This window comes from Arvicola amphibius, chromosome 3 (genome assembly GCF_903992535.2).
Source record: "Arvicola amphibius chromosome 3, mArvAmp1.2, whole genome shotgun sequence".
NCBI classification, from domain to species: Eukaryota; Metazoa; Chordata; class Mammalia; order Rodentia; family Cricetidae; genus Arvicola; species Arvicola amphibius.
In genome coordinates, this window is record NC_052049.1 from 7,342,436 (window position 1) to 7,367,322 (window position 24,887).

General features: G+C 47.7%; 1 protein-coding gene across 4 annotated transcripts in view; it reads left to right on the top strand.

The window, feature by feature from the left end:
* The window catches only part of Ankrd33b (ankyrin repeat domain 33B), a 65,678-nt gene extending 51,444 nt beyond the window's left edge, over positions 1–14,234 (top strand). For all 4 annotated transcript variants that reach the window (XM_038322297.2, XM_038322299.2, XM_038322298.2 and 1 more), the window contains exons 3-4: positions 4,641–4,781; positions 12,960–14,234. In XM_038322297.2, the coding sequence (XP_038178225.1) occupies positions 4,641–4,781; positions 12,960–13,777 (959 nt within the window). In that variant the 3' untranslated portion in view covers positions 13,778–14,234. The remainder of the gene's footprint in view (positions 1–4,640; positions 4,782–12,959) is intronic.
* The last annotated feature ends 10,653 nt before the right edge of the window (positions 14,235–24,887 follow it).

Consider the following 24,887-nt stretch of genomic DNA (forward strand, 5'->3'; position numbering starts at 1 on the left):
GGCTATGAGAACCGAGGCTTGACTGACTCCTTTTCACACCGCGGCTTCATGGTGTGGGGGGAGGTATGGATTGCCCTACAGGAAAAGTTGGTTTTATACACTGTTGGGAGACTACAGGAGAAGGCAAGCCATGATTTCACAAGATTTTTACAGAATTGACAGTGACTTATCTAAAGGACAGATGTTCCCGGAGCTCTGCAAAAGTGGGTCAGTCCATGGAGAGTGTACGTATACACGTCTCGTAGATAATTCAGTAGATGTCAGCTGTGCATTTACTGTGTAATTCTGTGGGCTCACCACTGTATGGATCTGTGTATGTGAGTGCAGGTGCCCGAGGACGCCAGAAGGGGGCAGTAGATCCCAGAGACCATTACAAGTGGTTGTGGGTTGCTTGACATACGTGCTGGGAACTGAACTCTATACGAACCGTACTCACTCTTAACAGCACAGCCATCTCCCTAGCCACAGAAAGATGAGTGCCTGGAGCATGCGTGCCAGCTAGCTACTGCCCCGACAGAGTTGAGTTTGGGACATTATTGTTGTACACTTCTGTGGATAGGCTAGAGATCCACTGGTCTTGATTTTATTACTCACACCTGTGGTTAAACTGGGGACCCTGCTCTTGGTCACTTTATCCAAGGCTGGTGTTTTTCTAGTGTTTCTTCTCATGCTCCTTTTGGGAGCACTGAGCCATCTGGGGAAGGATCTTCTTGGGGAAGAGCTGAGGCCCCAACATGAGGAGAGTCTGGGTTAGTACCTCTGAACTTCTGCTGGATTCCTACCTGCAAATATCCCATGGGACTGAGTTCCTTGTGTCCCAGGGAATATGTCACACAGCAAGGGACAGGGTGAGGAACTGTGGGCCATCCTGCAGTCTGGTGGGAATGTGTCTGCAAGGAGGGTGTGATTGGTGAGCAGAGGCAAATGATGGTGAAATATTCCAGGAAAGCGGGCACAGGTGGCTCTCAGGCCCAGGAGGTGTACGATGACAGGTTGGCATCTTAATAACCGTGTCATCATGGTCGTGGCTGTTGTTGCTACTGTAGAGTTGGGAGGCTGGCATCTTTGATTAATGGTATTTTTGCTGGAAGAGATGGCTCAGTTGTTAAAGTGTCTGCTGTCCAAGTGTGAGGACCAGCGTTCGGACCCCCAGAACTCACTGTGTGCTGCGTGGGTGTGGTGATCCACCTGTAAGTCTCTGCTCAGAAGGCAGAGAATGGGGTCCCTGGAGCCATCAGCTCACTGTGTCAGTGAGCTCTGGATTCAACTGAGAGATTCCCATCTCGAGAAATAAGGTAGAGAGTGATTGAGGAAGACCTCAGTGCCAACCTTGGGTAGCTACATGCACGCCCACACATGTGCACATTTGCATATCTGCACCACCATACCAATACATACATAGCTGCACATACCCATGTGTCTCACACAAATATGCTTGGGAAAAGAAAAAACATTGTTATTGTTGTAGTATTCCCATTAAAGTTGACAAGTGTCCCCCCCCCTCCACACACACACTACAATAACAACTTGGGTCACCTGGCTCAGTAGCAGCGACCAGTTTCTCCACAGTGAGCTTGCTCTTCCCATTCCCCCTCCGGTGTCATACAACTCTGGAGAGCTGACTCCAGGCTCAGCCCTCAAGTCAGGAGTAAGAAAATTCACTTCTGCCTGGTGACAGTGGGGGGCCTGTTCAGGTTCTTCAGTTTCTATGCCTGGTTTTTTTTTTTTTTTTTTTTTTTTTTTTTTGCTTGTTTGGTTTTTGTTTGTTATTTGCTTTTTTGAGGCTGACCTCTATGTGTTCCAGACTAACTGCAGATGACCTTGAACGTCTGCCTCTGCCTTCCGTGTGTGTGTGTGTGTGTGTGTGTGTGTGTGTAGGTGTAGGTGTGTTGGGAACAGTGAGACCCCAGATCCTGAATTTCTTGTAATCCCCTGATCTGAGTGCCTACAGCTGTTCTGAGCACAAGACCTTCAGGAGTTCCTGATGGCAGAGTGGTTTCTGGTGGGTTTGGCTCGGGCGTGGCTATCTCTATATAAGCTGCCCCTGAACACAATAAAGGGGGCATTCTTGGGGAATTCAAGGATGACCCGTGTTGTTTGTCTCTCTATCTGTATGTGTTTGTGTATTTTAACCTTCAGTCCCTTGCCCGAAGCTCACGAACAGGGTTCCAGCGCACTGAACGCAGCCATGTGTTCAGTACTGTTCTACTGAACAGCAGAGGTGCTGTTCTCCTCTCTGGAAAAGTCTGGGGCAGGGGAGTGACTCTTGAACCATCAGAGCTCCAGACTGCAGTCTGCTCCCCATGTTAGATTTTCTGACCTTAACACAGTATACATAAAATATCCGTATAATGGGCTTTTGGCTCTAGATTTTGTTTTCTTCTCTCTGCCCATTCAACTTGCCAAGGGTGTGTATGTGTGTACACAAACAGCACCTGCTGCAGATTGTGATGGACAGTGTCACACTTTGATAGAAAAAGACTGAAACAAATGGCAATTCGTTTCACTGAGACTCGGTCTAAGTCTGACTGTTGTGTGACAAGCGTTCACGCGGAACACAAGCTAACTTGAGATCGAAGGTTGTCTACTACTTCACTGGCTTTAGAGCCATTGCGTTACCGTGGTCTCGTGACCCCAGCTTCATCCTAACCCCCTTGCACAGAGGAGGCCTAGGGACTAGTGAGTCCTAAAAGCGCAGTGTCAACTAGGAACCTGTGTGCTAGATAGCCTGGAGCCACAGCCTGGGTCTTGTTGGCTTTGTAATTGGGACCCACCATTTCACGCTGTGGCTGAGTTTGGTAGTAAGCCATAGCCCTGCTTCCTAAGAATCAAAACTCTGGTTTACATGCTTGTTTGTTTTAACTTTTAAGTTGGTAACGGGCCAACTCCAAGGATTAAGTTTGCACAGCGTGACAGTGGCCTGGAGTATACAGTGTCCTATGCAAGGGGTCACAGATGTTCCAGTCTGGATATCTGTGTCACTTGGGTGTGGTTGGACTGACTGAAGGCACTCGGTGTATTGGGTTGATTTAGTATTGTGCTCACAGTGGAAGGACTGGGAAGGGGATGAAGGCTGAGGACATATGTGCCCCCTCTCCCTTCTACCTCCATCCTGAAACACGCTTTGCTGGGATTGCAGCCAGATCAGGGAGTCGGATTCTCAGAGCTGCCACCAACTGCAGACTGAGACGTGTATGGCAAGCAGGGGAGCCCCCTAGGTGTTTCTTGGTTCTGTGCTGTACTACCCATTCCGCCTCTGCCCCAGAATCACGCTGGGAAGGGGACTCTGGGCCCCAGCAGTCTGAGTTCCCTAAGTGTAGAGGTCTAGGGAAGGGTGATGTACAGAGAGGGTGGGGATGCCCCTGAGGCCCCGTGCCTGTGGGTCTGACAGTAGAGCTGAAAAGAGCGTGGGTAGAGTGGGGTAGAGGAGGGAGACTCAGACGGCCTGAGCGGCACAAGAATGGAGTGGTTTTGGGTACCCGGAAGCTCCCCCAAGATAGAGGGACTTCTACAGTCTCTCATTGCCTGCCATCTGCAGGGTCAGGATGGAGATAGAAGGTAAAGGGAGGGGGAGCCCTTGAACACAGGGAGGGAGGCAAAGAAAACTGTCGTTTTGTCTGATGTGGATGGTCTTGAAATAGCGATAGCAATGGAAGTGACCTTCCATAGCCCCCTTCAGAGAGCGCGAGGTAATGTCTACTTTCTTGGTTGTGGAGGAGTGGTGTTTGGTTGCTCATGTGTTCTGGGGGTGCAGGCCAAGAATACGGCTAGCCAGATTGTAGTGTGTAAGTCAGCCCCTGTGGTTATCCAGCTCCGGTGACAAGGCTACTGTAACTGATTTTGATCCCTTAGGGTGGGTAGGGAGGAATAAATCACGGAAGGACTAGGGAAGGTGGGCGAGTTGGCCGGCCGAGAGTAGCTGGGGTGGGAGATTCAGCAGTCATTTCTGCTATGCAGGTCTGCTGGCAAGTGCCTGGTGTTCAAAAGTTCTGGGGAGTGAGCAGAAACCATATTCTGTTTGTGAGGAACAAGCTGAGAAAGATTTTCATGGCCGTGCCTGCTTGTGTGTATACGTGTATGTGTACGTGTGTGTGTGTGTGTGTGTGTGTGTACATGCACATACATACGGTAGTGTGTAGTAGGGGTGAGGAGGAGCAAAGGGAGGCAGAAATACACCCTATTACAGGTGGTAACCAGCGGTGCCCAGCATGAATTAAGATACAGTCTTGCTTTGATGGATTTTCCCACTGAAGCTCCATCCTTGGAGACATTTCCCAGGCTCCCTTTCAGCCTGGCTTCTGTTTGCCATGGTGACTCCCACTGGGAGTTGACTGCACCGTGCCTGTGGGGAAGTCAACTCCTCTCCCCACATGGCTGTGCAGTCTGCCTCTGCTTCTGCCCCTGCCTCCCGGGAGGGAAACTGAAGGGCCGCAAGTGACCTACACTGTGTGTGCTGAGCAGTGTCTCCCACTCTCCTCGGCTCCCTATGACCTGGAGATTTGTGATGGAGATCGAGTGAGCACACACACAGGTGACAGCCAATACGGTTGGCGATGAGCAGTTTCTGTCTTTCTCTGCCACACAGAAGTGATTACCTTTGTGGTTACCTGGATCTACATGTGTGTCTAATTCTTTTTCAGGGCATGCCACCATCACCAACTACTTGCTGAATTATTACCCTGGTCTGGACCTAGAGCGACGGAATATATTCGGCTTCACAGCCCTTATGAAAGCGGCCATGCAGGGCAGAACGGAATGTGTGCGAGCCCTGATGTTGGCAGGTAAGGTCCGCCTGTCCAGTGTGGTCAGTAGGCTCATGATATACCAAGGGAGCTCCTTGAAAGAATTCATCTTAAATAGACCAATAGTCCTGTGCCATTCACAGAAACAGTGATATATACACACACACACACACACACACACACACACACACACACACACACTGTATGGTTGTCATCCTTTGAGTTTGAAAAGCCGAAAGTAAGCTGGGTTATGTAGCTCGGTCAGCAGCACGTTTTTACCGCACACACAGACCCCTGAGATCTAGTCCTAGCACAATACAAAACTAGCTGTGGTGATGGGTGCCTGCAACCCCAGCACTCAAGATGCAGAGGCGGGAGGATAAGGAGTTCAAAGCAATCCTGTTACAAAGCAAGTCTAAGGCCAGCCCGAGATACCTGAGATCTTGTCTACATGTGGTAGAGTCCAAAGTAAATGACGTCAGGGCTGGCCAATGAGGGGTGACCACAGCCCTGGCTGTTTCCTGAACCCCCCCACTGCTCCCAGCTGACATCTTCTCTCACCAGTCTATCGGCCTTCTAACTGTGCTCAGGTTTATTCCTCAAGAGTGAATATTCTGGGGGCTGGGCTGATAGCTCAGTGGGCAGAGCGATGTGCCACATGCCTGAGCACTGGGATTGGGATTCCAAGAACCCCCATAAATGGACATGGCAGCCCAACTGGGACTCCACACTGGGGAGATGAAGACAGGAAGGGAATCTCAGGAACAAGCTGGTTAGCCAGACTAGCTGAATGGAGGCGCTCCAGGATGAGGATTCCTGACGTCTAGTGGGCCTCCACATGCATACCTCCTTATGTGCATGTGTGTACATGCACCGGAACACACATGTACATGGAAAGAAATGTTCATTCTGGCCTCACCTGTGTCCTAAGGAAGATGACCTATGTGATGGGGATGGGTTGGGGGGGCTGCTCCTGCAGAACCTCCATGGGTCTATCGTTAGGCCACAAGCTGGATCAGCAAGACTGTACCCTTATGCCACCTGTCCTTGATCCCCAAAGACTTCCCTGTCCTCATCTTTCTCTCCCTTCTCCCTGAGACAGAATATGATAGCACTTTGTAGACATTTGATAAACCCCCCATGAGAAGGTCCTTGGGACTGATCTCTTCAGTCCTTTTCCTGACTCGAACCTGAAAAAGATCATGGCTAGGTCAACACGAGCAGGTGTCTTTGAGAATTAATTGAGAAAAAAAGAACGTAAAGCACACAATAGTGGGTTCGGAGTTAACATCTAACACTGCAGAAGGTGCTGCTGTTACTTAATGAAGAGTTGGGGCTTATTAACAGTCTCTGAGTGCTGTTCTCAGTTCTAGAGGCTGGGAAGCCTGACATCAAGGCACCAGCAGATCTGATGTCTGCGAGGAATCCAGTCCTTGTGTCTTCACATAGCAGGGTCAAGCTGTCCCTCTGAAGATTCTTTCCAAAGGACACGAATCCCATTTGTGGGCCTCACTCTCTGGACAGGGCATGTCCTAAGGTTCCCAGCTCTTAATACCATCACAGTGGGTACAAAGTCCCAGCCTGTGAGTTTTTGAGGACACCAAGGTCAGATCACAAGTCTCCTCTGACCCTAGTTACCCAAGGGTGGTGACATTGTTCTAGACATTGGTCCCTATTTCTGTTCCGTGTCCCTGGCTGGCTCCCACGTGTGGGTCCCATGTCCTCTGTTCCATTCTGTCTGTGCCAGTTGCTCTGTCTGTACCAGTTGTTTGCGCCTTGTGCAGCATCTCTCCACCTTATTCTTGTGATTAATCTGCAGTTGTCCAGGGGTTCACGACCTTGGATTTTTTCCCTCCTGCTTTAATCTATATGTCTTTGAAAATACTTTAAGAAAAACACCCCAGATTTAATAAACAGCAAAAGAAGCTTAGAAGATAGAAAACTCTCTTGGAAAAAAAAATCATAATTAGGATTGACTCCTGGGACAGATTAGATCCTAGGACCCATATGGTGGAAGAGAATCAATTCCTGCAAGTTGTTCTCTGACCTCCACATGCAAGCTTGGTGTGTGTGGATGTATGTGCATATACACATTCAATAAATACATACATGTTAAAGGGTATTTTAAAATGAATCCCACCGATTGTGCCTTTCATTCAACTGAGTTCAGTTTTTAAAAGCTAGATATCAGGGTCAGCAGAGGTAAGGTCCTCCTGTCCCATTTCAATGAGAAGTAGTCATTTCTAATTAAATGGTGATTATCTGAGGCTATTGTGCTGGATGAAAGCTTTGTCCATTTTCACTGTGTCAAGATCTAGTTATAGCTAGATGTAGATCTTTAATGATTTTATGTTCTTCAACCCAAAAGTTAGGGTGTCAATCTCATCAAGTGCATTCCCCACAATTAATTAATTTGAACTATCGATTCTCTTTTGGCAGGAAGTCAAGTCACTATTCCTGTCATTTCTTCCTGTCCTGCAGTTTCAGGCTCAGCTGAAGCCTTTAAAGTTTCTCAGAAATGCCTCACAAAGCCTCTAGAAGATGAGGCCATTTTGGGCTTCATGTTAACATCACTCTTTCCACCCCTGCCTGCTCTTTGCTTACAGATTTGACATAAGGTCTTTAAACATAACTCTTCCCCATTGACCTCCACAACCACCGCGAGCTTCTCCCCTCCACTGAAGTCTAGAATAATTGTCAGGAGTGCAGCTTCCTGTGCAGCCTGCTGCTTACCTGTGCGTGGACCTGTCTCTTACCTCTCCGGGCCTCAGATGAAGACAGAGGCCTGACGGCAGCCGTATCACAGGAAGTTGTAGGTAGGATTTTGTTCACGTGAGGACAGGGTGCCTACCTTGGAGCAAGCTGTGAATACATGCTGGATACAATCAGCTTTCATTGTTGGTACATTTACACGGTCAGGAGTTACTTGTGAATGAATGAAAAATAGAGCATAGTTTTCTCTTTGAAAATCATCCTTGGGATAAGGTGTTCATGCTAAGAAGAGCGTAGCTTCTTGACACTAGTGACACGTGGAACTAGCTCAGTCCTTGTGGAGCCCATCTTGCCAATGTAGGGCTTCCATTTACCAGATGACTGGAGCACCCCCCAGCTGGGACACCCCAAAAATGCCCACGAATATTGCAGATGACCCCCAGGGATGTGGTTGTCTCTCACCAAGAGCCACAGATACAATTAATTAAAGTGGGATACGATAAATTAAAAAAAAAAAAAAGGAGGAAGAGACCTTCCTGTTCTTGTCTGCCATCCTCCTCCTTGGCCAGCCAGCTCGTTCTGGACTCCACCTCCCTTAGGGTGCATTTGAGCTCCTTGAGAAGTCTGATAGGAGTGCTTAGCCTCTGGAATGTTCTCGTTCGCACCTGTCTTAGCTTATAATTATCAGGAAGCTGAGCTTTGCTTTTTTTTTTTTTTTTTTTTTTTTTTTTGAGGAGATGTATAGCCTCCCTGGGTTTGTTAGACAGCAGTAAGGATGCCTGCTGGGATATTTTCAAATATTCACCACTATTTTGATTTCTTATTACCATTTAAATACAGTAATATTAGGAAAATGGAGGCATTCCTAAGAACCAGTTGCCCGTGCTTTTCTTGAAATTAACCCCTCAGCATAGAGTGCATTTAAGTACAGGAGAGGACAGTGACTCAGAAGCAGAATTAGCCCATGGTTTTTTTTTTTTTTTGTTTTTTTTTTTTTGTTTTTTTGTTTTTTTGTTTTTCGAGACAGGGTTTCCCTGTAGTTTCTAGAGCCTGTCCTGGAACTAGTTCTTGTAGACCAGGCTGGCCTCGAACTCAGAGATCCGCCTGCCTCTGCCTCCCGAGTGCTGGGATTAAAGGCGTGCGCCACCACCGCCCGGCCCATGGTTATTTTTTTTAAAGGCACACACAATACTACATACTAGTGTAAAACACATGTATCTCATTTTTTTTTAAATGCAGGATTCTTTGGTTCCTGGGTGCTTTTAACACCAGATTTGAGTTTCTGGCTTGCAATTTTATCACGTTCAGTTGTAACCACTTCTCCTAGGATGATGAATGATTGAATTGGCTGACCTCCTAAACCCTTTAGCTTTTTCCACAATCGGCAACACACGGGCACACAGTAGCCCTTATCTGCATTGTCAGGTAGGATAAAATAATGTTGGGATTATCGGAACTCTGAATTTAATGACAGATGCAGCCAATTCTGCAAACCGACCCAGTGGCTGTTTGGACAGGCTTCCTGATAATGTCAGCCATTCTGATAAGCATCGAAAGGGACATGCGGCACCTTGTTAACCTGCTGGAATATTAATGCGTCGAAGTGACAGGTCTATTTCCGTAAGTGGCTCTGAGGAGCTGTGTCAACGATGTGATTTCTTCCCCCCATGGAGGTTGCCAGGTTCCAGACCCGCTTAACAGAGTTCACTTTATTCCTGAAGTGTGATGTAATTGCTGCAGCCTCGGGAGGAAGAATGTGAAGCCTAGCATCCCCCTGTGGTTCTTGGCAACCAAACAGATTGAAAGGGAGATGAGGAGCATATTGCAGACACTAGTCCTTGTGTGTGTGCTCTCCTCTTAGACAAACCCTCATGGCTTGCTTCTCAGAAACCAGGCGATTTGTGTCAACACAGAAGTTGCTTTCAGTTTATAAGGAAGACAGAAATTGCCTATTCAAGTTATGAGCCCAGAAGATGCCTGCTGGCACGGACTCTGCGCTGAAGAGACCCTGGAGTAGTTTTTATAGAATGCGACCTTAGGAAGAGGCACTGAGGGGAGGGAGGCGAGAGCGGCGGTTCCCTTGTGGGCCACTGGATGGCAGCCTGGACTCTGAGAGGCTCTGACCCCCCAGGAATGCCAGCTGAAGGCCCAGGGAAGCTGTGTGGTGCATCCTCCGGCTTACCTCCCGGTAGTGCCAGGTCCCCACTTGCTGAGTGTCACGGGAGACTTGCCATCCCCACTGTGTTGGCAGGTGGCCCTTGCATGACAATTGACTGTACTTCCAGGGCCTAAGTTATAGGTCAGAGCAGGCACATTGGCAATGATGTCAAGGACTGGTCTGCTGTGCCAGGAGGGAGGCCTCAGCTGGGTTTCTGTAGGACAGATAGCGTGGAGTGTAGCTACTGGGACAGAAAAGGAAAGAGGAAGTGACACATTCCTGCTTCCTGCTCTATCTCCCTCTCATTGGCCCTCTGGGCCTGGGTCTTCACGCCTCCCAGGGGAGAGTGTCCCTGAGACGAGTATTAGAAGGCCCACCTGTTCTCCATAGTGCTCACTTTCAATGGTTCCGGTAACAAGATATCCCATCCTAGGAATGACTTAAAGAAGGCATACATCGGTTTCTCCCAGCTCAGTAGAAGCCATGGGTCAGCAGATCCTACCCAGGGTTGACCTGGGTTCCATGACATCACACACCCTGCTTCTTTTCCTTTGTTCACCAGTTCTCCTTAGTCTGTCGACTTATCACCTTGCTCTTGTGTGTGTTTATACATACATGTGTGTACGTTGGTGTGTATGTATGTATGTATATGTATACATTGGTGTGTGTGTGTTTACACATGTGTGCACATTCGTGCATGGGTGTGCATACATGTGAATGTGTGCAGAGGTAAGAGGTTGGTGTTTAGTGTCTTCTTTTGCTCTCCACCTTGCTTTTTGAGCATGGTTTCTTGCTGAACCTGGAGCTTTCTGATTTAGCTTGATTAACTAGTCATGAGCTCCAGGGATCCCCCTGTCTCTGCCTCTCCAGCACTGGGGTTTTAGGTGCTCTCCAACATGCCCAGTGCCTGGCTTTTACATGGGCTGGGAATCCATTCAGGTCTTTATGATCACGTGGTAACGGTTTATCTACCCTACCATCTTACCAGCCCCATTTAACACCTGGTCTCTGTGGAAGTCACTAGACCTCTGGGCTCCTGGTCTGTGTTTCAGGTAGAAATCAACAGCAGCAGGAGGCAAACAACTCATTAAGACTTACTGATCACTCCTGGGTACTGGGCCACAGGAGGCTGGCTGGCTGGGAAGCAGGACCTTAGGTTGGACCGGTGATTCTGAGATAGGCAGTGTTTTCTCCTAGGTGATATTTGACAATGGCCAGAGAAGAGTTTGGCTGTCACAGCAAATGAGCTACTACTGGCATCTTTTAGTCAGAGACCAGCGGTGGTGTTAGAGTTCCCACAGTGCACAGGCTAACCCCATAACAAAGAAGTAATTGGCCAAAAATTCCAGTATTTCAACACTGAGGAAGCCTAGGTTAGACCAATCATGATGTAGTGTGTATATTTGAGTATAATGCTTTCTTGAGTGTAGTAGAGCATTTTGTACAGGTAACTTACGGCATACAGCATGGCAGCCAGTAGCCACCACAGTGAGAGCCCAAGTCATGTCTCCAGTTTTGTTCAGTGGGTGGAATGATGCTGGCTAGGAGTGGAACTCAGGTGAGCCACTGTAAGGAGATGGGTCCAGCAGCATTTCCCAAGTTCCTGTTACTCTTTGAAAGGTATCAATGTAAAGTGTGAATCATCTTTTAGGTTGATAGAGCATTTGCCTGGTATGTGCAAGGTCCTAGGTTCAATCCTCAGTACTGCAACACATTCTTCCAGCTCCATGTCTTAGAGTCTATATCTGTGGGTTCAGCTGGCTCTGATAGAACACACACACGCACACATCACATCATCACACACATCACACACACACACACACACACACACACCACGATCAGACCTCTTTTGTTGCCATCCCCTAAACACAGTGTAACAATGATACATAGCATTTGTATTGAGTTAGGATTATGGGTAATCAGAAGATGTTTCAGTGTATCGGTATATAGGCTGATATGCATAGATTCTATGCAAAGGTGACATTTTATATGTGGGACTGAGCCACCTTAGAATTTGGTATCCAGTGGGGGTCTCGGGTCCAGTCCCTCGTGGAGGCCAGGGACAGCTGTGCTATCACTCATGGTTTAGTTGCTGTTACCCTTAGCAGCAGTTTCCCCGAGGAGGTGGGTCACTAACATGGAGCTCTGTGACCAGGGTGTCCGGGGCTGCTGCTGTAGTAGGACTGGCTCCTCTTCTTGATTTATACCATTTGTTTTCTGATCATGTTAAAAGGTAGGAGGAAGACGGCTAAGCTCTGGACAGCCATTCCTTTCATTTTTTCATTAGCCTTTAAAAAATGTCTCTTTCATGCAGTGTTCATTAAAGTTTTAATTTCGCAGTTTGTTCCCTTTTAAAGTGACATGCAATTAATTAAGGTTTAATGTGTCATCTATTTTTGCGGTGGCATTTTTACTGCCCCCTTTCCATTTTCCTAGTTTATAAATTGTGCTCTAGCTAATGAGTTCCTCCTGAATTCCAGTTCCAAGTAATTGCCACTTTCCGAAGACTGGTATTTAATGTGTCGCGGGACTAAGGCTTTTAGCAGGTGAGCTAGGGAGGTGGTCTTCCAGCCACGAGGCTGATGTGGGCCTGCAGGGTGGGGTTGAGCCCCATGCTCTTGACTCAGAGCAACTGATCAGCCACCATGTTAGACACGTGGGTCTGTGTGAGATCTAAATGAAGGTGCCCATGCTGACTGGGACCCTGGGGAGCTCACAGATTAGATAATTGCCCTAGTTCTGGATGCTTTGCCAGCAGAGAGTAATGGGACTTGGACTCCTGCATGATTTTTAACTATGCTGAGCTGAGATTGGACCGAGATGAACCGAACTGCGGTTCTGCATCCATTTCTGTAGGCAACAGTTGGAATCTCAGCTGAGCTGGGGTTTAAGTCTGCAGTATCTTTTGGGGAAGGAGACATGGAAGAGAGATTTTCCAGGGAGTGACCATTGTCTCTAAAGAAACAGCCAACAGGGCACATAAGTGGTTCCTTTTAAAGAGTTGTCTTATGTAATCGTGGGAATTGGGGAGTCTGAAATTGATAGGGGGTGTACAGGAGCAACCAGCTCGGCGCTCCAGGAAACCTCTGGTTGCTCTTACACCCTGCAGCTGATATGATGACGCTCCATCTCTTTTGGAAAGTAAGTAACCATTGTGACTCTGAGTCCAATCTCTCCAGGCACAAGCCCAGCTCAGGATTTGGTCAAACCACTGGTTACTCTGGCCTGGCCAAGAGAATGCAAAATTAACCAGCATAACTGTTCCAGATTCTGCCACCATTCTTCATCTGTGGAAGAGCCTCCTGGCCGCCTGACCCACTGGAGCAATGTGTGTTTTTGTTTTTCAGGGGCAGATGTTCAAGCGAGGGATCCCCGCCGTGGGATGTCACCACAGGAGTGGGCTGCATACACTGGCCGAGTGGAGGCTGTTCGTGTCATGCAGAGGCTGATGGAGCGGCCCTGCCCAGAGCAGTTTGGGGACAAGTACAAGCCAGAATTGCCGCTTCCCGCTGAGGCAGTCTTGAAACCAGCACGTTCCAAAAACTGCTTTCAGAGATTCACAGAGTTCCTGCGGTCCACTCTGACCTCCCGCTCAGGCCAGGGTCTGGCGGATGGAGGTGTCCTTGATCACATGGTCAGGATGACTACAAGCCTTTATAGCCCCGCCATTGCTGTCGTATGCCAGACTGTGTGCCCCGAGAACCCTCCCTGTGTGGGGAAACGGCGCCCGGCAGTGCAGGAAATCCTAGCAGCTAGGGGGAACCCGGACACCTATGCTCAGGATAGCTCTGAACTGCAATCCCAGACCTTGGGGACTCCCAGAGTGAATCCCTGGTCGTCCCAGCCCTCTGGGGTCCCAGGACCCACCCCTGCCCCTGTCTCACGGAAGGCCAGCCTCCTGCCCTTGCAGCTGCTGCGGAGGAGCAGCGTGCGGCCAGGAGTGGTGGTTCCCAGGGTACGCATCAGCAAGGCCCCTGCACCCACCTTCCAGCCCGAGCGCCCAGCCCCCAAAGGCAATACCAAGGACAGTGTACACCTGCAGATCCCCAAGTGGCGGTACAAGGAGGCCAAGGAGGAGAAGAGGAAGGCGGAGGAGGCGGAGAAGAAACGCCAGGAAGAGGCTCAGAAGGAAAAGCGGGCGCCACGTTGGAGGAAAAGGACGTGAAGGGGCCGTGATACCCACTGCGTGTGTGCCTGGTGTGGGAGGCAGCGCAGGGATCCAGCTGGGAGACTGCGGGTGGTGTAGAAGCACCACAGAGAGGGGTGCTCCTCTCTGCCGCATTACACAACCTCTGGGTCATTTTTCCCTAGACTCACGAAGCAGTTTCCCCAAGACAGAATTGAAGAGCATGGATGGCTTTTGCTTAAAACTAGTTCCCTGAGCAGTCTATACACCCAAAGGGCAGTTTACCAGAAGTCACCCCTTAAAGGACCCCAATTAAAAATTAAAAAAACCTAATTTATCAAAGGGCATTTTCGCATACTTTTGTATTTTGTTATTTATGAAAAATTGCAGCATTTTACAAGTGATGGGCTCTTTGTAATTAAGGCAGTTTTGATACCTGTGTTTGGAGACCCTTTGTTTAAAATGCTGCCTCTAGCAATAAATACTTGTAATGATTGTGTGAATCACACAGAACTCTGGGATTCTCCCCTTTCGCCCTTGGATTCTGGCTTTTGCCTTCTTGTGTCCCATGGACACACCTGGCTTTTCCTATTGGCTTGAGTGAGGCCAAACGCCTGCTCCTACTTGAGGGCACTGACTTCTATTCCAAATGCCCAGGTGAGATGGAAGTCTTCCTTTCGTTTCATTTCTTAAGCCTTTTGTTCCGACCGCCGTCATCACCGTCAGTCATTGAAAGTGACCACGGCCCATTGCAGAAGTGCGTGTGTTGCTGGGACCAAACTCATTTAAAGCAAGAGGCTTGGATAGACAGACCATCCTCCAGGTGATTTGAGGAAAACAGTTATTTAGCAGGGGGCAGATTTAACAAATGAGAAGTAGAAACACAATCATATATGCCCAGGAAGAAACAAATGTGGGTATCCTTAACAATGTCCAAGATGCAGAGGGCAGGGATGCTGCAAACTGTTGAAGGGCAGACAGATGACTTCTAGGACAGGTGGAACACCCTGGATACTGGACAGCAGTTTGGGGAAGGTTTCCCTGCAGTGATCTACACTCGGGTGGTCCTCTCCTCCAGGGAGTCCCTTATGTGTTTTGAGTTAGTTTCCCCTTGATGAGCCCCAATGTTCAGTTCATCCCCACGCCAACTTTGTAGAACTTCCAATATGTGGAGACTCAGGCCAGGATGGGCTTTGCCTTGGGTGCCAATCTCTCAGTGGAAGGTTTCTTTCTATACCTTTCTTTCTTTTAGCTCCAAAGCATTGGGAAAAAAAAAACCAGCTGAGTCTTAGCATATCAGTCACACACGCACTTTATTTGGATATTTAATGTAACTACTTGGTAGCCATAGATTCAGAATATTACAGACTGATATGGAAGCCCTTTGCTGAGGTCCGTCTTACACTGCGGGGAGAATGAGGGTGGTACTGACTTAATCCTTCATACTTGGTGCCATTAGGCATCGGGCAACGAGAGCTCTCCCACTAGCCTTCCCCGAAACACTATAAAATAGGACAGTCAGACCTTAGATCTAAAAAGGCAGAGAAACAAAGGCTCTTGAGAAAGCCCTTGCTTTTCCCACTGCACTATGAGGCTGAGACCTCTAGATCCCAGGAGAGGACGGAAGGCAGGGCTGTGACAACAGGACATTGGCTCTGCCTTCTGCTTTTGGAAAGGAGACCTGGTCTGCTTTCCTGACTTGGCAGAGCCGAGGCACAGGCCTGGGGGCCTGCTTGGCCTTGTGTGTATTAATTGTAAATAGTGAATGCCAAGTGGACAGGTGTCTTCTCAGGGATTTATACATAAATATAGTTAGGGGAGGAGTTGAAGTGTAGTTTAAATCTTTTTGATGGTGAAGTCGATTAGGGTTAAACTGGATGAAAGAAATATTTCCAAGATAGTGTCAAAGCTGTTGTTTCTAAGGGAGATCTTGGGACTTGTCTCTGTAGAGATTTATGGGGACCTCGGCGGTAGGAATGGCTGTGCATATGACACCACAGTTGTGTCTCTCAGCCGCTGCTTCTAGCTGTGACCGTTGTGTTAACAGTTGCCTCCAGGTAGGCAGAGGTGACCGATGCCCAGATGGGCAATCTGTACCCACCCCCCAGAGCTGTTCTCTGAGCCCCTGGTCTATTCTCCTTGCTTTTAGGATAAGATGGCCACAGTCATTGTACGGGAGCTCACAGAGTGCCTCAGGAAGGATCGGGCTCCTCAGGAAGGAAGGGTGAGGGACACTCTGTACCCTTGGTCCGCCAATGACCCCCATGGACAGTGTGCTTGCTGTGCTGGAGCAGGATAGTAGGTGGCAGGAGAGACTTTGCACCTCCTTCTTCAGCTCCTTCCAGGCTCCTGGGCCACTCCTGATACCTCGGGGGGAAAAAGTCAGAATGGCAAGGTATTTTCCATCTCGGCTTTGGATTCCCCAGACTCATCTCATATATCAAGAAAGAGAGGATTCATGATGTGGGCTAGAAACTGGGTTTTATAGACTCAGAAAGGGTGTGCCAGGAGGCCTGTGCCCATTCCATCCCGGCGGCAGCTGGAACCAGGTCTCTGGGGTGGCACTAAGGCTGTTAGACAAGAGAGAGGCTTGTGGGGAGGAGGCTGGCTCCAGTCCCCAGGCGTCTGGAAGCATCCATAGTTATTCCCCAGAGTGATGGTGTCTCACCATAAATTCCCTCCTCTCATACGGTGAGGGGCTTTTCTAGCGTCTGGGAAATTCCAGCAGGTTCTCCGTGAATTCTCCAGTGCTGGTCACTGTCTGGGTTCTGATCCGTGCTGCTAGCCCTTGGCTCCTTCAAGCCAGGCAACAGTGTGGAGGGCCATGGCTTCTAGAGCGTGAAGGCAGGAACACTGAGCACATGGATCCTTAAAGAAACAACAAAGTCACACATAACAGAAGAATTACTGGGGCTGTCAGAGTGAGGGTGGAGTTTGCCCCAAATTCTTAGTCACCCTGGGCAACTCTGCACATCTATGTAACCCGAGTCATTTCACCTATTTGCTGTTAAATTCACATGTTTATTTACCTTTTTTATTTATTTTTTTGAGCTGAGAACTAAACCCAGGGCTTGTGCTTGCTAGGCAAGCGCTCTACCACTGAGCTAAATTCTAAGCCCCCAACTTCACATGTTTATTCCTTAACATTTTCGATACATGACTGAAAATTTCTCCGGAGGCTTTGTTTTATTGATTGTTATTATTTAAAGACTTAGCAGTGCTATTGGGAATGCTACCTGCTTTGGTCTGGCTGGATGGGTTTGGCTGGTTTTCAGGTGTGGCTGCTGGAGGCCAGGTGCTGCACATGCAATTTTCACACCCTGCCCCAACCTGAAGTAAGACCATAATGAAAGGTGAACCCCTGTTGTCTGCTGGCTGCCCTCAGCAGCAGGTTATATTAATGGGGTCCGTGCATGCCATCCACTTAAAAATGCAAGCTGGAGGCCAGAACTCTGCATGTAAATGTCCTAGCTGCAGTGGCTCACGGTGGCCCTCAGGGAGAGTCTCTGTGACCTGTTTGAGGTGTGTGTGTACTCAAGCGGATTGCAAGGCCTGCGGGTCTACCCAGAGTTCCCCAAACAACGTGAAGCCTGACTTGGCTGGAGTTTCTACACCCTAGGCTGTCCTACTAGGAAATGATGCTGTCCCAGGTGGCTAAGAGCAAATAACTCAGTTGTGTATGGGTCAACTCTGGCTTTGATGCGTGTCAATTGTGTGAGGGGCCCAGACCCAAGAGCACCCCCCCGGAGAGCTCCCATGGCCTCCCATAGCTGCTGTCCTGCTTGGGGGAGGGGGCGTATTTTCTGTGGGACTTGACACAGGTGAAGCCCTAGAACAGAACGGTACTCTAAGGAAGGGTTGGGATTTTCCAGTCTGCCTTGGTATTAGATCGGCTGGCTAGCTCTGGTTCTGGAAAAACGTTCTCTTGGCTGTCACGTGACTTGCATTGTTTAGATGGCTGAGACGTGAAGCTGTCCATCCCAGGCAGAGCAGCAGGCTGTGCTGACCTGACCCTGTATGGATTTGAGGAGTAGTAAATCAGGCACCTAACGCACACCAGTTAGAAGGTTCTAGAAACTAGCTCACAACGGTGTGACTCTGGGTACACGCGACGGGGAGAGTGAGTGGACACCACATGTCCAGAAATGGCACTGTCATCCTCTCTACCACCGACCTGGGGCCTGCTGTGGAGTTAGAGCCCAGGGCTCCATTCGAGTGATGGCAAAGCCGACGACGACCGGAGCTTTCTTGGTCCAAATAATTCTAAAAACAAGCAACGACAAGAAGAGAGTTGGGCCTAGGATTTGCTGGTGTGGGAGAGTCTCTGCTTTCAGCGGAGGGAGACGGACGGTGAGGAATGGAGCCGATTTCTGCACCGCCAGGGTTCAGGGTCTGCCTTCTGGTTTGAGCTCTGTTTACTGAATGTGAAGCCATTTCCTTTGTCATCCTAACTCCCCCCCCCCCCCCCCCGTGAGTTTTTGGATGCTGTACAGATGTTGAATGTGGATATCATTGTAAATTTCAGAGTGGTTTATTTTGAGATGAGAATTTTGCTACAGTTTATAATGGGATATTTTCCTATTTAGACCTCAGGGAACTTGGGACCCACTAATAAGTGTGACCCCACCCCCAGCAGCTTCAATTCTATAATCTCGAAGTTAAATGTGATATATTATTCAGTAAGAGGAATGTGTTTCTCTCTTTCAACTTCTGACAAATTCTGTTGCAAAAGTGTAGAAAAAAGAGACAATAGAAAAAAAATAAACCAATGGTAAAAAAATTTAAAAATCACCTGTAAAATAAACATTATGGTATAAAATTGTGATATTTGAATAAATGTATTATTTTAAAATACTATTGAATGTATGGTATTTTCCTGTCATTTGCTTTGGCTGAAGCGGTTCTATACGTTTTGTTTCCACATTCTTCCATGTTATTTTCTTTTCTTTTTTTTTTGGTTTTTCAAGACAGGGTTTCTCTGCAGCTTTTTTAGAGCCTTTCCTGGAACTAGCTCTTGTAGACCAGGCTGGCCTCGAACTCACAGAGATCCGCCTGCCTCTGCCTCCCGAGTGCTGGGATTAAAGGCGTGCGCCACCACCACCCGGCTTTCCACGTTATTTTCATGGGTGTTTCTTGTGAGTGCTTCCTTGTACCTCATAAGGACCATGGTCCACCCCTTCCAGAAGGCACACCCCTCAGACAGAAGGCACCCCAGGTTTCCTGTCTCCCTTTACCTGAGTGGCACGCCATATGTGTTATCATTCAGGATTTTTAAAAATCATTAATATTTCTTTGTGGAGTTTTAAAAGTAATTTAGAAATGTAGTTTTATATTTATGACTTATTTGTGTGTATGTATGTGTGCGCACGTGTGTGACACACTTGCCTTTGGTGTAGTGGGTTAGAGGACAATTGTGGAAGCTGAACCTCTCCTTCCACCAGGCAGTTACTAGAGATCAAACTCACGTGACCAGGCTTGGCTGCTCCCTTGGCTCACAGCTGTCTTCCCAGTCTAAAGATGTACTTCAGGTTGGCCTCAAATTTGCGATCCTCCTGCCTCTGCCCCTTCAGCATGTTCTATTTTTATGTATTACCACAGCTTGTTTAAAATATTTTTAAAAAGTAGTTTTCACAGAACCAAAGATAGCCACCCTGAGGGGGGACAAGAAACCACGGTGAAGGGTCTGTGAGGAAGAGACTCCTCAGCACCCGAGGCTGCTCCGGAGCAGCTGCTGTGATCCTTCTAGAACTGGATCTTCATTTTAACTTCTCATTAAAAATTTATTATTTTACTTTATGTATATGAATGTTTTGTATGCCTGGTGCTCTCAGATCTTCTGGAATGGGTTACAGATGGCTACCAGCTGCCATGTGGGTACTAGGAATCAAACCTAGGACCCTTAGAAGACGAGCCAGTAACAGCTGAACCGTCTCTCCAGCCATGTGTCTTTATTTTTAAAAACTGTATTTTACATATAATACAACTTAGATGTCAAATAACATTATAATAGCATTGATACAGTTCTGAATAGAAGAAAAAAAAGAAAAAAATCAGGTTACAAAACCCCTCCCCCAGAGCGAATTTTTACAAACCATCTTACAAAGTTGGGTCCGTGTGACTAGTCATGTCTAATTCCTCTTTCATGAACGGTCAATGGAATTAAAGGAAGCCTAGCTTCCACACTCACTGGCTCAGAGGAATAACATATGCTGGATTCTTTTGAAATGCAAAATGGTTCTTGCTGCTTCAATGCACAGAAAGTTGAAATCACAAATGCACTGTGAAACTAGAAAAACATTAGCTGTCTGTCTTCTTTCATGTCCCACGTGTACTGCCTGAACCCCATCCTTCTTCATTTCCTGCTATTATCCTCTCAATGTCCTTCCTAAACTTTGGGACTTTACCCACACTCACAGATTAATGTGTATGTGTGTGTACATATGCATGCATACATATATGTGTGTATACATATGCATACACACATACATATATGTGTTAATACATATGCATATATACATACATACATGTGTGTGTGTACATATGCATATAGATGAATGTTGTCCCTTACATGTAGACACGGGCTTATACTGTATAGAGCTGTGGTTTTAATTTTTTAAAGATTTATTTATGTGTATCGGTGTGTGGTTATTTAAAAGAAAATGGTCCCCAAAGGGAGTGACACTCTTAGGAGGTGTGGCCTTGTTGGAGAAAGTGTGTCACTGTGGGGGTGGGCTTTGAGGTCTCATCCGTGCTCAAGCCATGCCCAGTGTCTGAGATCACTTCCTGTTACCTGCAAGCCAAGATGTAGAACACTCCAGCTGGTGTGTTGTAACTATGATAACGGACTAAGCCTCCCCAGTTAAAATGTTTTTCCTTTATAAGAGCTGCCATGGTCGTGGTGTCTCCTCACAGCAATAGAAACCCTAGGAGAGGGTGTTTTGCTGGCATGTCCATCTGAACTGTGTGTGCCTGGTGCCCTCAGAGGTCAGAATATGATATGATATCCCTTGGAACTGGAGTTGCAGATGGCTGTGAGCCACCATGTGAGTACTGGGAATCAAGTCCAGGTCCTCTGTAGGAACAAGGTGTCTTCCTTTTTTTTTTTTTTTTTTTTTTTTAGCAAGTGTTCTTTTTTTTAAAAAAATATTTATTTATTTATTATGTATACAATATTCTGTCTGTGTGCATACCTGCAGGCCAGAGGAGGGCACCAGACTCTATTACAGATGGTTGTAAGTGTTCTTAATCACTAAGTCATCCCTAGAACTGTGTCCTTGGAGTGTTTTTCCTTTGTTGTCAAACAAGGTCCCTGTCACACTGTTTTGTGAACACACTGTTTGCAGGGAACATTTTAGATCTTTTCCATTTTCTTTACTGTATAAAAGTCCAGAGTGGAAGTGAACTATGATTGGCCAGCCATCTCCTCATTGATGGAATGTTAAATGTTCTTGGATATTACCCTTTAGAGATAATAAAATATCCTCTGTGTGTGTGTGTGTGTGTGTATTTGTATGAATAAAGAAACAGTACTTGTTAGGTAGAAGGAAATAAGGCATTTTACTTTCTCTTTAATTTTTTTAATTGAATTTTTTCTATACAGTATATTTTGATCATATTCTGTCCTCTCCCCAACTCCTCCCAGATCCCCCCACATGCCTACCCACCCAAATTCACATTCTTATTCCCTCTCAAAGAAAAAACCCAAAGAAAGCTACAAAAACCAAAACCTGAAAACCAAAACAAACAAACTTAAAACAAGTAAATCAATGATACAAAAAACCAAACCAAAGCACTATAAAACACAAAAGGTAGATTGGAGTATGGCTACTAGACACAGTAACACCTGAAAGTCAACTTAAAGGAAGAGCGATGTACAGCTGCTCTGTTGTGTTGGGGCCATGAAGAGGCAGAACGTCAAGGTAGGGAAGCTGTAGAAGAGGGAGAAGGGAGGGGGAACCAATAAGGTAAGAGAGATCCTATTCAAGGACGCACTCCCGGTTGCTGGGGCCCACTTCCTGAAGGCTCTATCATCTCTCAGCCTTTCCACAGGCAGTCAGATCTCCCGTTGCCCCCTGCTCCCAGCCCTTCCTGCGCCCATGACGTCATACGGATGCAACAGTTTTTCTTCCGCGTAGACGGGAATCTTTTGTCCCCGAGCCAGCGGCGCTCAGATCTTGCGGGTCAGTCACTCACTCAGCCTTCACTCAGTGTCTGTTGGTTTGCACTGGCCACTGAGCAGAGGCCCCACCAGTCTTCCCTACACCCTACCTTCTCATGTCCCCTACCGTCTGCCCCCCGCCCCCCATACCCACTAAGCGGGTGATGACATCTTTGTCCTTCCTGGGTTTGAGGAGTAGCAGTTGTCCCACTGTGTGCACTGTGTCTGTGCACTGTGAGCGGAGTCCTTTGAAAACCATGAGCCCGGAGGCAGACGGGACAAAAGCTGGACCATGCTCATGGCTCCACCTCAGCCGGAAGACCCAGCCCCACACCAGAAATCTAGCACGTGGCTTGCTTCTCCTCTAGCCCGTGTGCGTAATGGGAACCCCTTACCTCACTGCCGCCTCGTGGCCCTGCCCTGTCTGGTCATCCTGTTCTTTCTGCGCGTCTCTCTCTGGCACCCAGCATTGCCAGCAGAGAGCTCCCATCATTCCCCGAGGTGAACTCTCATAGGAAGGCTCCCATTGCCTACCTACCTCTTCTACCCAGGAGTCAGAGAAGGGGCTCGCCAAACAGTAGCATGGACTTGGTGACTGTCCTATGAAATGCCTGCCTGGACATTGCAGATTGGACTATATTAATAAGGGCATTGGCATTTTGCTAGGAGAATGTTGGACAATAATAAAAACCAGCCAAGTCAGCTCAGTTGAAGACACAATGTGGAAAATACCCAGCTTTATTAGACCCAGCCTGGCTCTTCTCCCAGAAAGGCATACGGGGAAGGAGATGCTTGCCTTGCTTAATTAAACCAGATGACACCACGCATATTCTAAGCTGTGTGAGGAAGCCTTTGGAGGCAGACAGACGGGAGGCCAGTCTTGATTATATGTTTCCTCTGTGATATGTGTTTTGTTAGTGAAGCTGTGAATCCTGAACGCATTCTTGAGTCCCGGAGAGTGGCCTTCTGGGAGTGACTCTGAGCATAGCCTCAGTGTCCAGTGTCTTTGGGATGCTCAGGGAGTCTCCAAAGCTCCTCAGCTCTCAAGCTTTTCAGACCACCGGGGATATCTCTCAAGAGCCCCAGTGATACCTGATGGAGAATTGGGTAGCAAAATATGGCCCGCAGGGAGCAGAAAGAGATGTGTGTTTCAAAGGCTTCCTGAATTGTAATCCTCAGGGAAGACAGAGGCTAGACCCACTTGGTTTCAGCCCTGTATGAACTCTGGTGTCAGCGAGGGGCTCTGAACTGTTTACCTGCAGGTGGAGATGTCGCTATACACCAGGCTCCGTGCTGAAGAAAGAAAGAAGTCGTAGGAGGCTGTCTGATCCCTTCCAGTCACACCCTAAGGTCAGGATGTGGGAAGAGAGCAGAGGAAGCTGAAGCAGAACTGGGAGCCACGCTCACGTCCAGTGCTGCGGAACTGGTGCAAGCTTAGGGGGATGGGGATGTGTGGTGTATGACAGGCATCCCCAGAGACACACCACCAGCCGTTCTCCACTGGCCCTGGCTCCCCACAGCCTCGTCCCTGGCTCTTCCTCCTCCTCTCTCACACACCCTTGAAGATCCTCTCTTGTGTGAAACTGGGCAATCTGGTGAAACAGGTCACACACTAGAGCGTCCTCCTTGCAGGGAGCCTCTGGCTGGTTTTCCTTGTGGTTCCATAGAGAAGCTGAAAGGGAGCAAGGAGGTAGCAGTATCTCCTCATTCTTTAAGAGGAAACTTGGGCCTTTTGAGCATCTGTATCAGGTCGGGTAAGGGCCAATTCCATGTAAAAGATAACAACAATACAGTTAAAAAGTATCTTCTACACAGACCATTGGCCAGGCATGTTAGAATACTGAAATCCAGGGACTGTTATTAGTCTCATCTTACAGATGGGAGAACTGAAGACAAAGAGGACAAGTACCTAGGAGATCTTGGTACTAATAAAAGGAGATGCTGAGAAGCAGCTCGGTGTTCAGTCTCAAAGCCTGTATTTTGGTGCTGGACAGCTGGGTGTGGTGGTCCATGCCTATAATGCCAGCACAGGGGAGCCTGAGCCAAGAGAGTCAGTGTAAGACAGAGGTAAGCTAGGGCTATATAATAAAGTTGTGAACTTGAGGTTAGCCTGGGCTAGCATGATCTCTTGTCTTGAGAGATGGGGGGGGAGTGAAGCATTAGCATTAGAAAGCATAGAATTTTGTGTTAGGTTAGCCAAAGCTTTGCTACCTAACTGTGTGAGTCAGGCTTTGACTTCAGTAAACTTTGTCTTTCTCATTGGCAAAATGACAAAGTGTAGCAAGTAGGGTTGCTGAGAAGGTCTGGCACTTAGTAAGGTCAATGAATGTGGGAAGGTTGATAAAGATGGGGATGATGAAGACGGAGATGCCAGCGTTGGTGGTCTGAGGGTTCTGATGATACGCTAACGATGATGGTGGCACTGTGTGGCTGATCACAGAGGTGGTGTACCCCTAGACTTACTGTGCTCTGTCTAGTTCAACGTGTCTGTGATTAACAAAATACAGTGTTATGTTTACGCTGTTTAAACAAAGCAAATAAGTGCCCACTCCTTATCATCTCCTTATGCTTAGGTCGACTAGATGTCGTTGGAGAAGATAATTTCTTCACTGAATTGATGCCAGCTCCCGGTCTTAAGGATGCTAATTGTTTTGTGCCCACAATGTCATGGTCTTTTGGTTTTGTTGTTCTTTTCTGGGCTAACTTTTAAAAAAATTACACTGTGTGTGTGTGTGTGTGTGTGTGTGTGTGTGTATGTGTGTGTGGTATGTGTGGACATGCATGCCACAGGTCACACGTGGAAGTCAGAAGACAACTCTGTATTGTCAATTCTCTCCTTCTAGCTCGAAGTGGGATCTGGGGATCGAAATCAGGTCGCTGGGCTTGTTCAGTAAGCACTTTTACTCCCCGAGCCATCATTCCAACCGTCCTGGGAAAACTGGGCATTTTTCCCTTTGTGATGAGAATGGCTTTAAGAAGAGTTAACGAGTC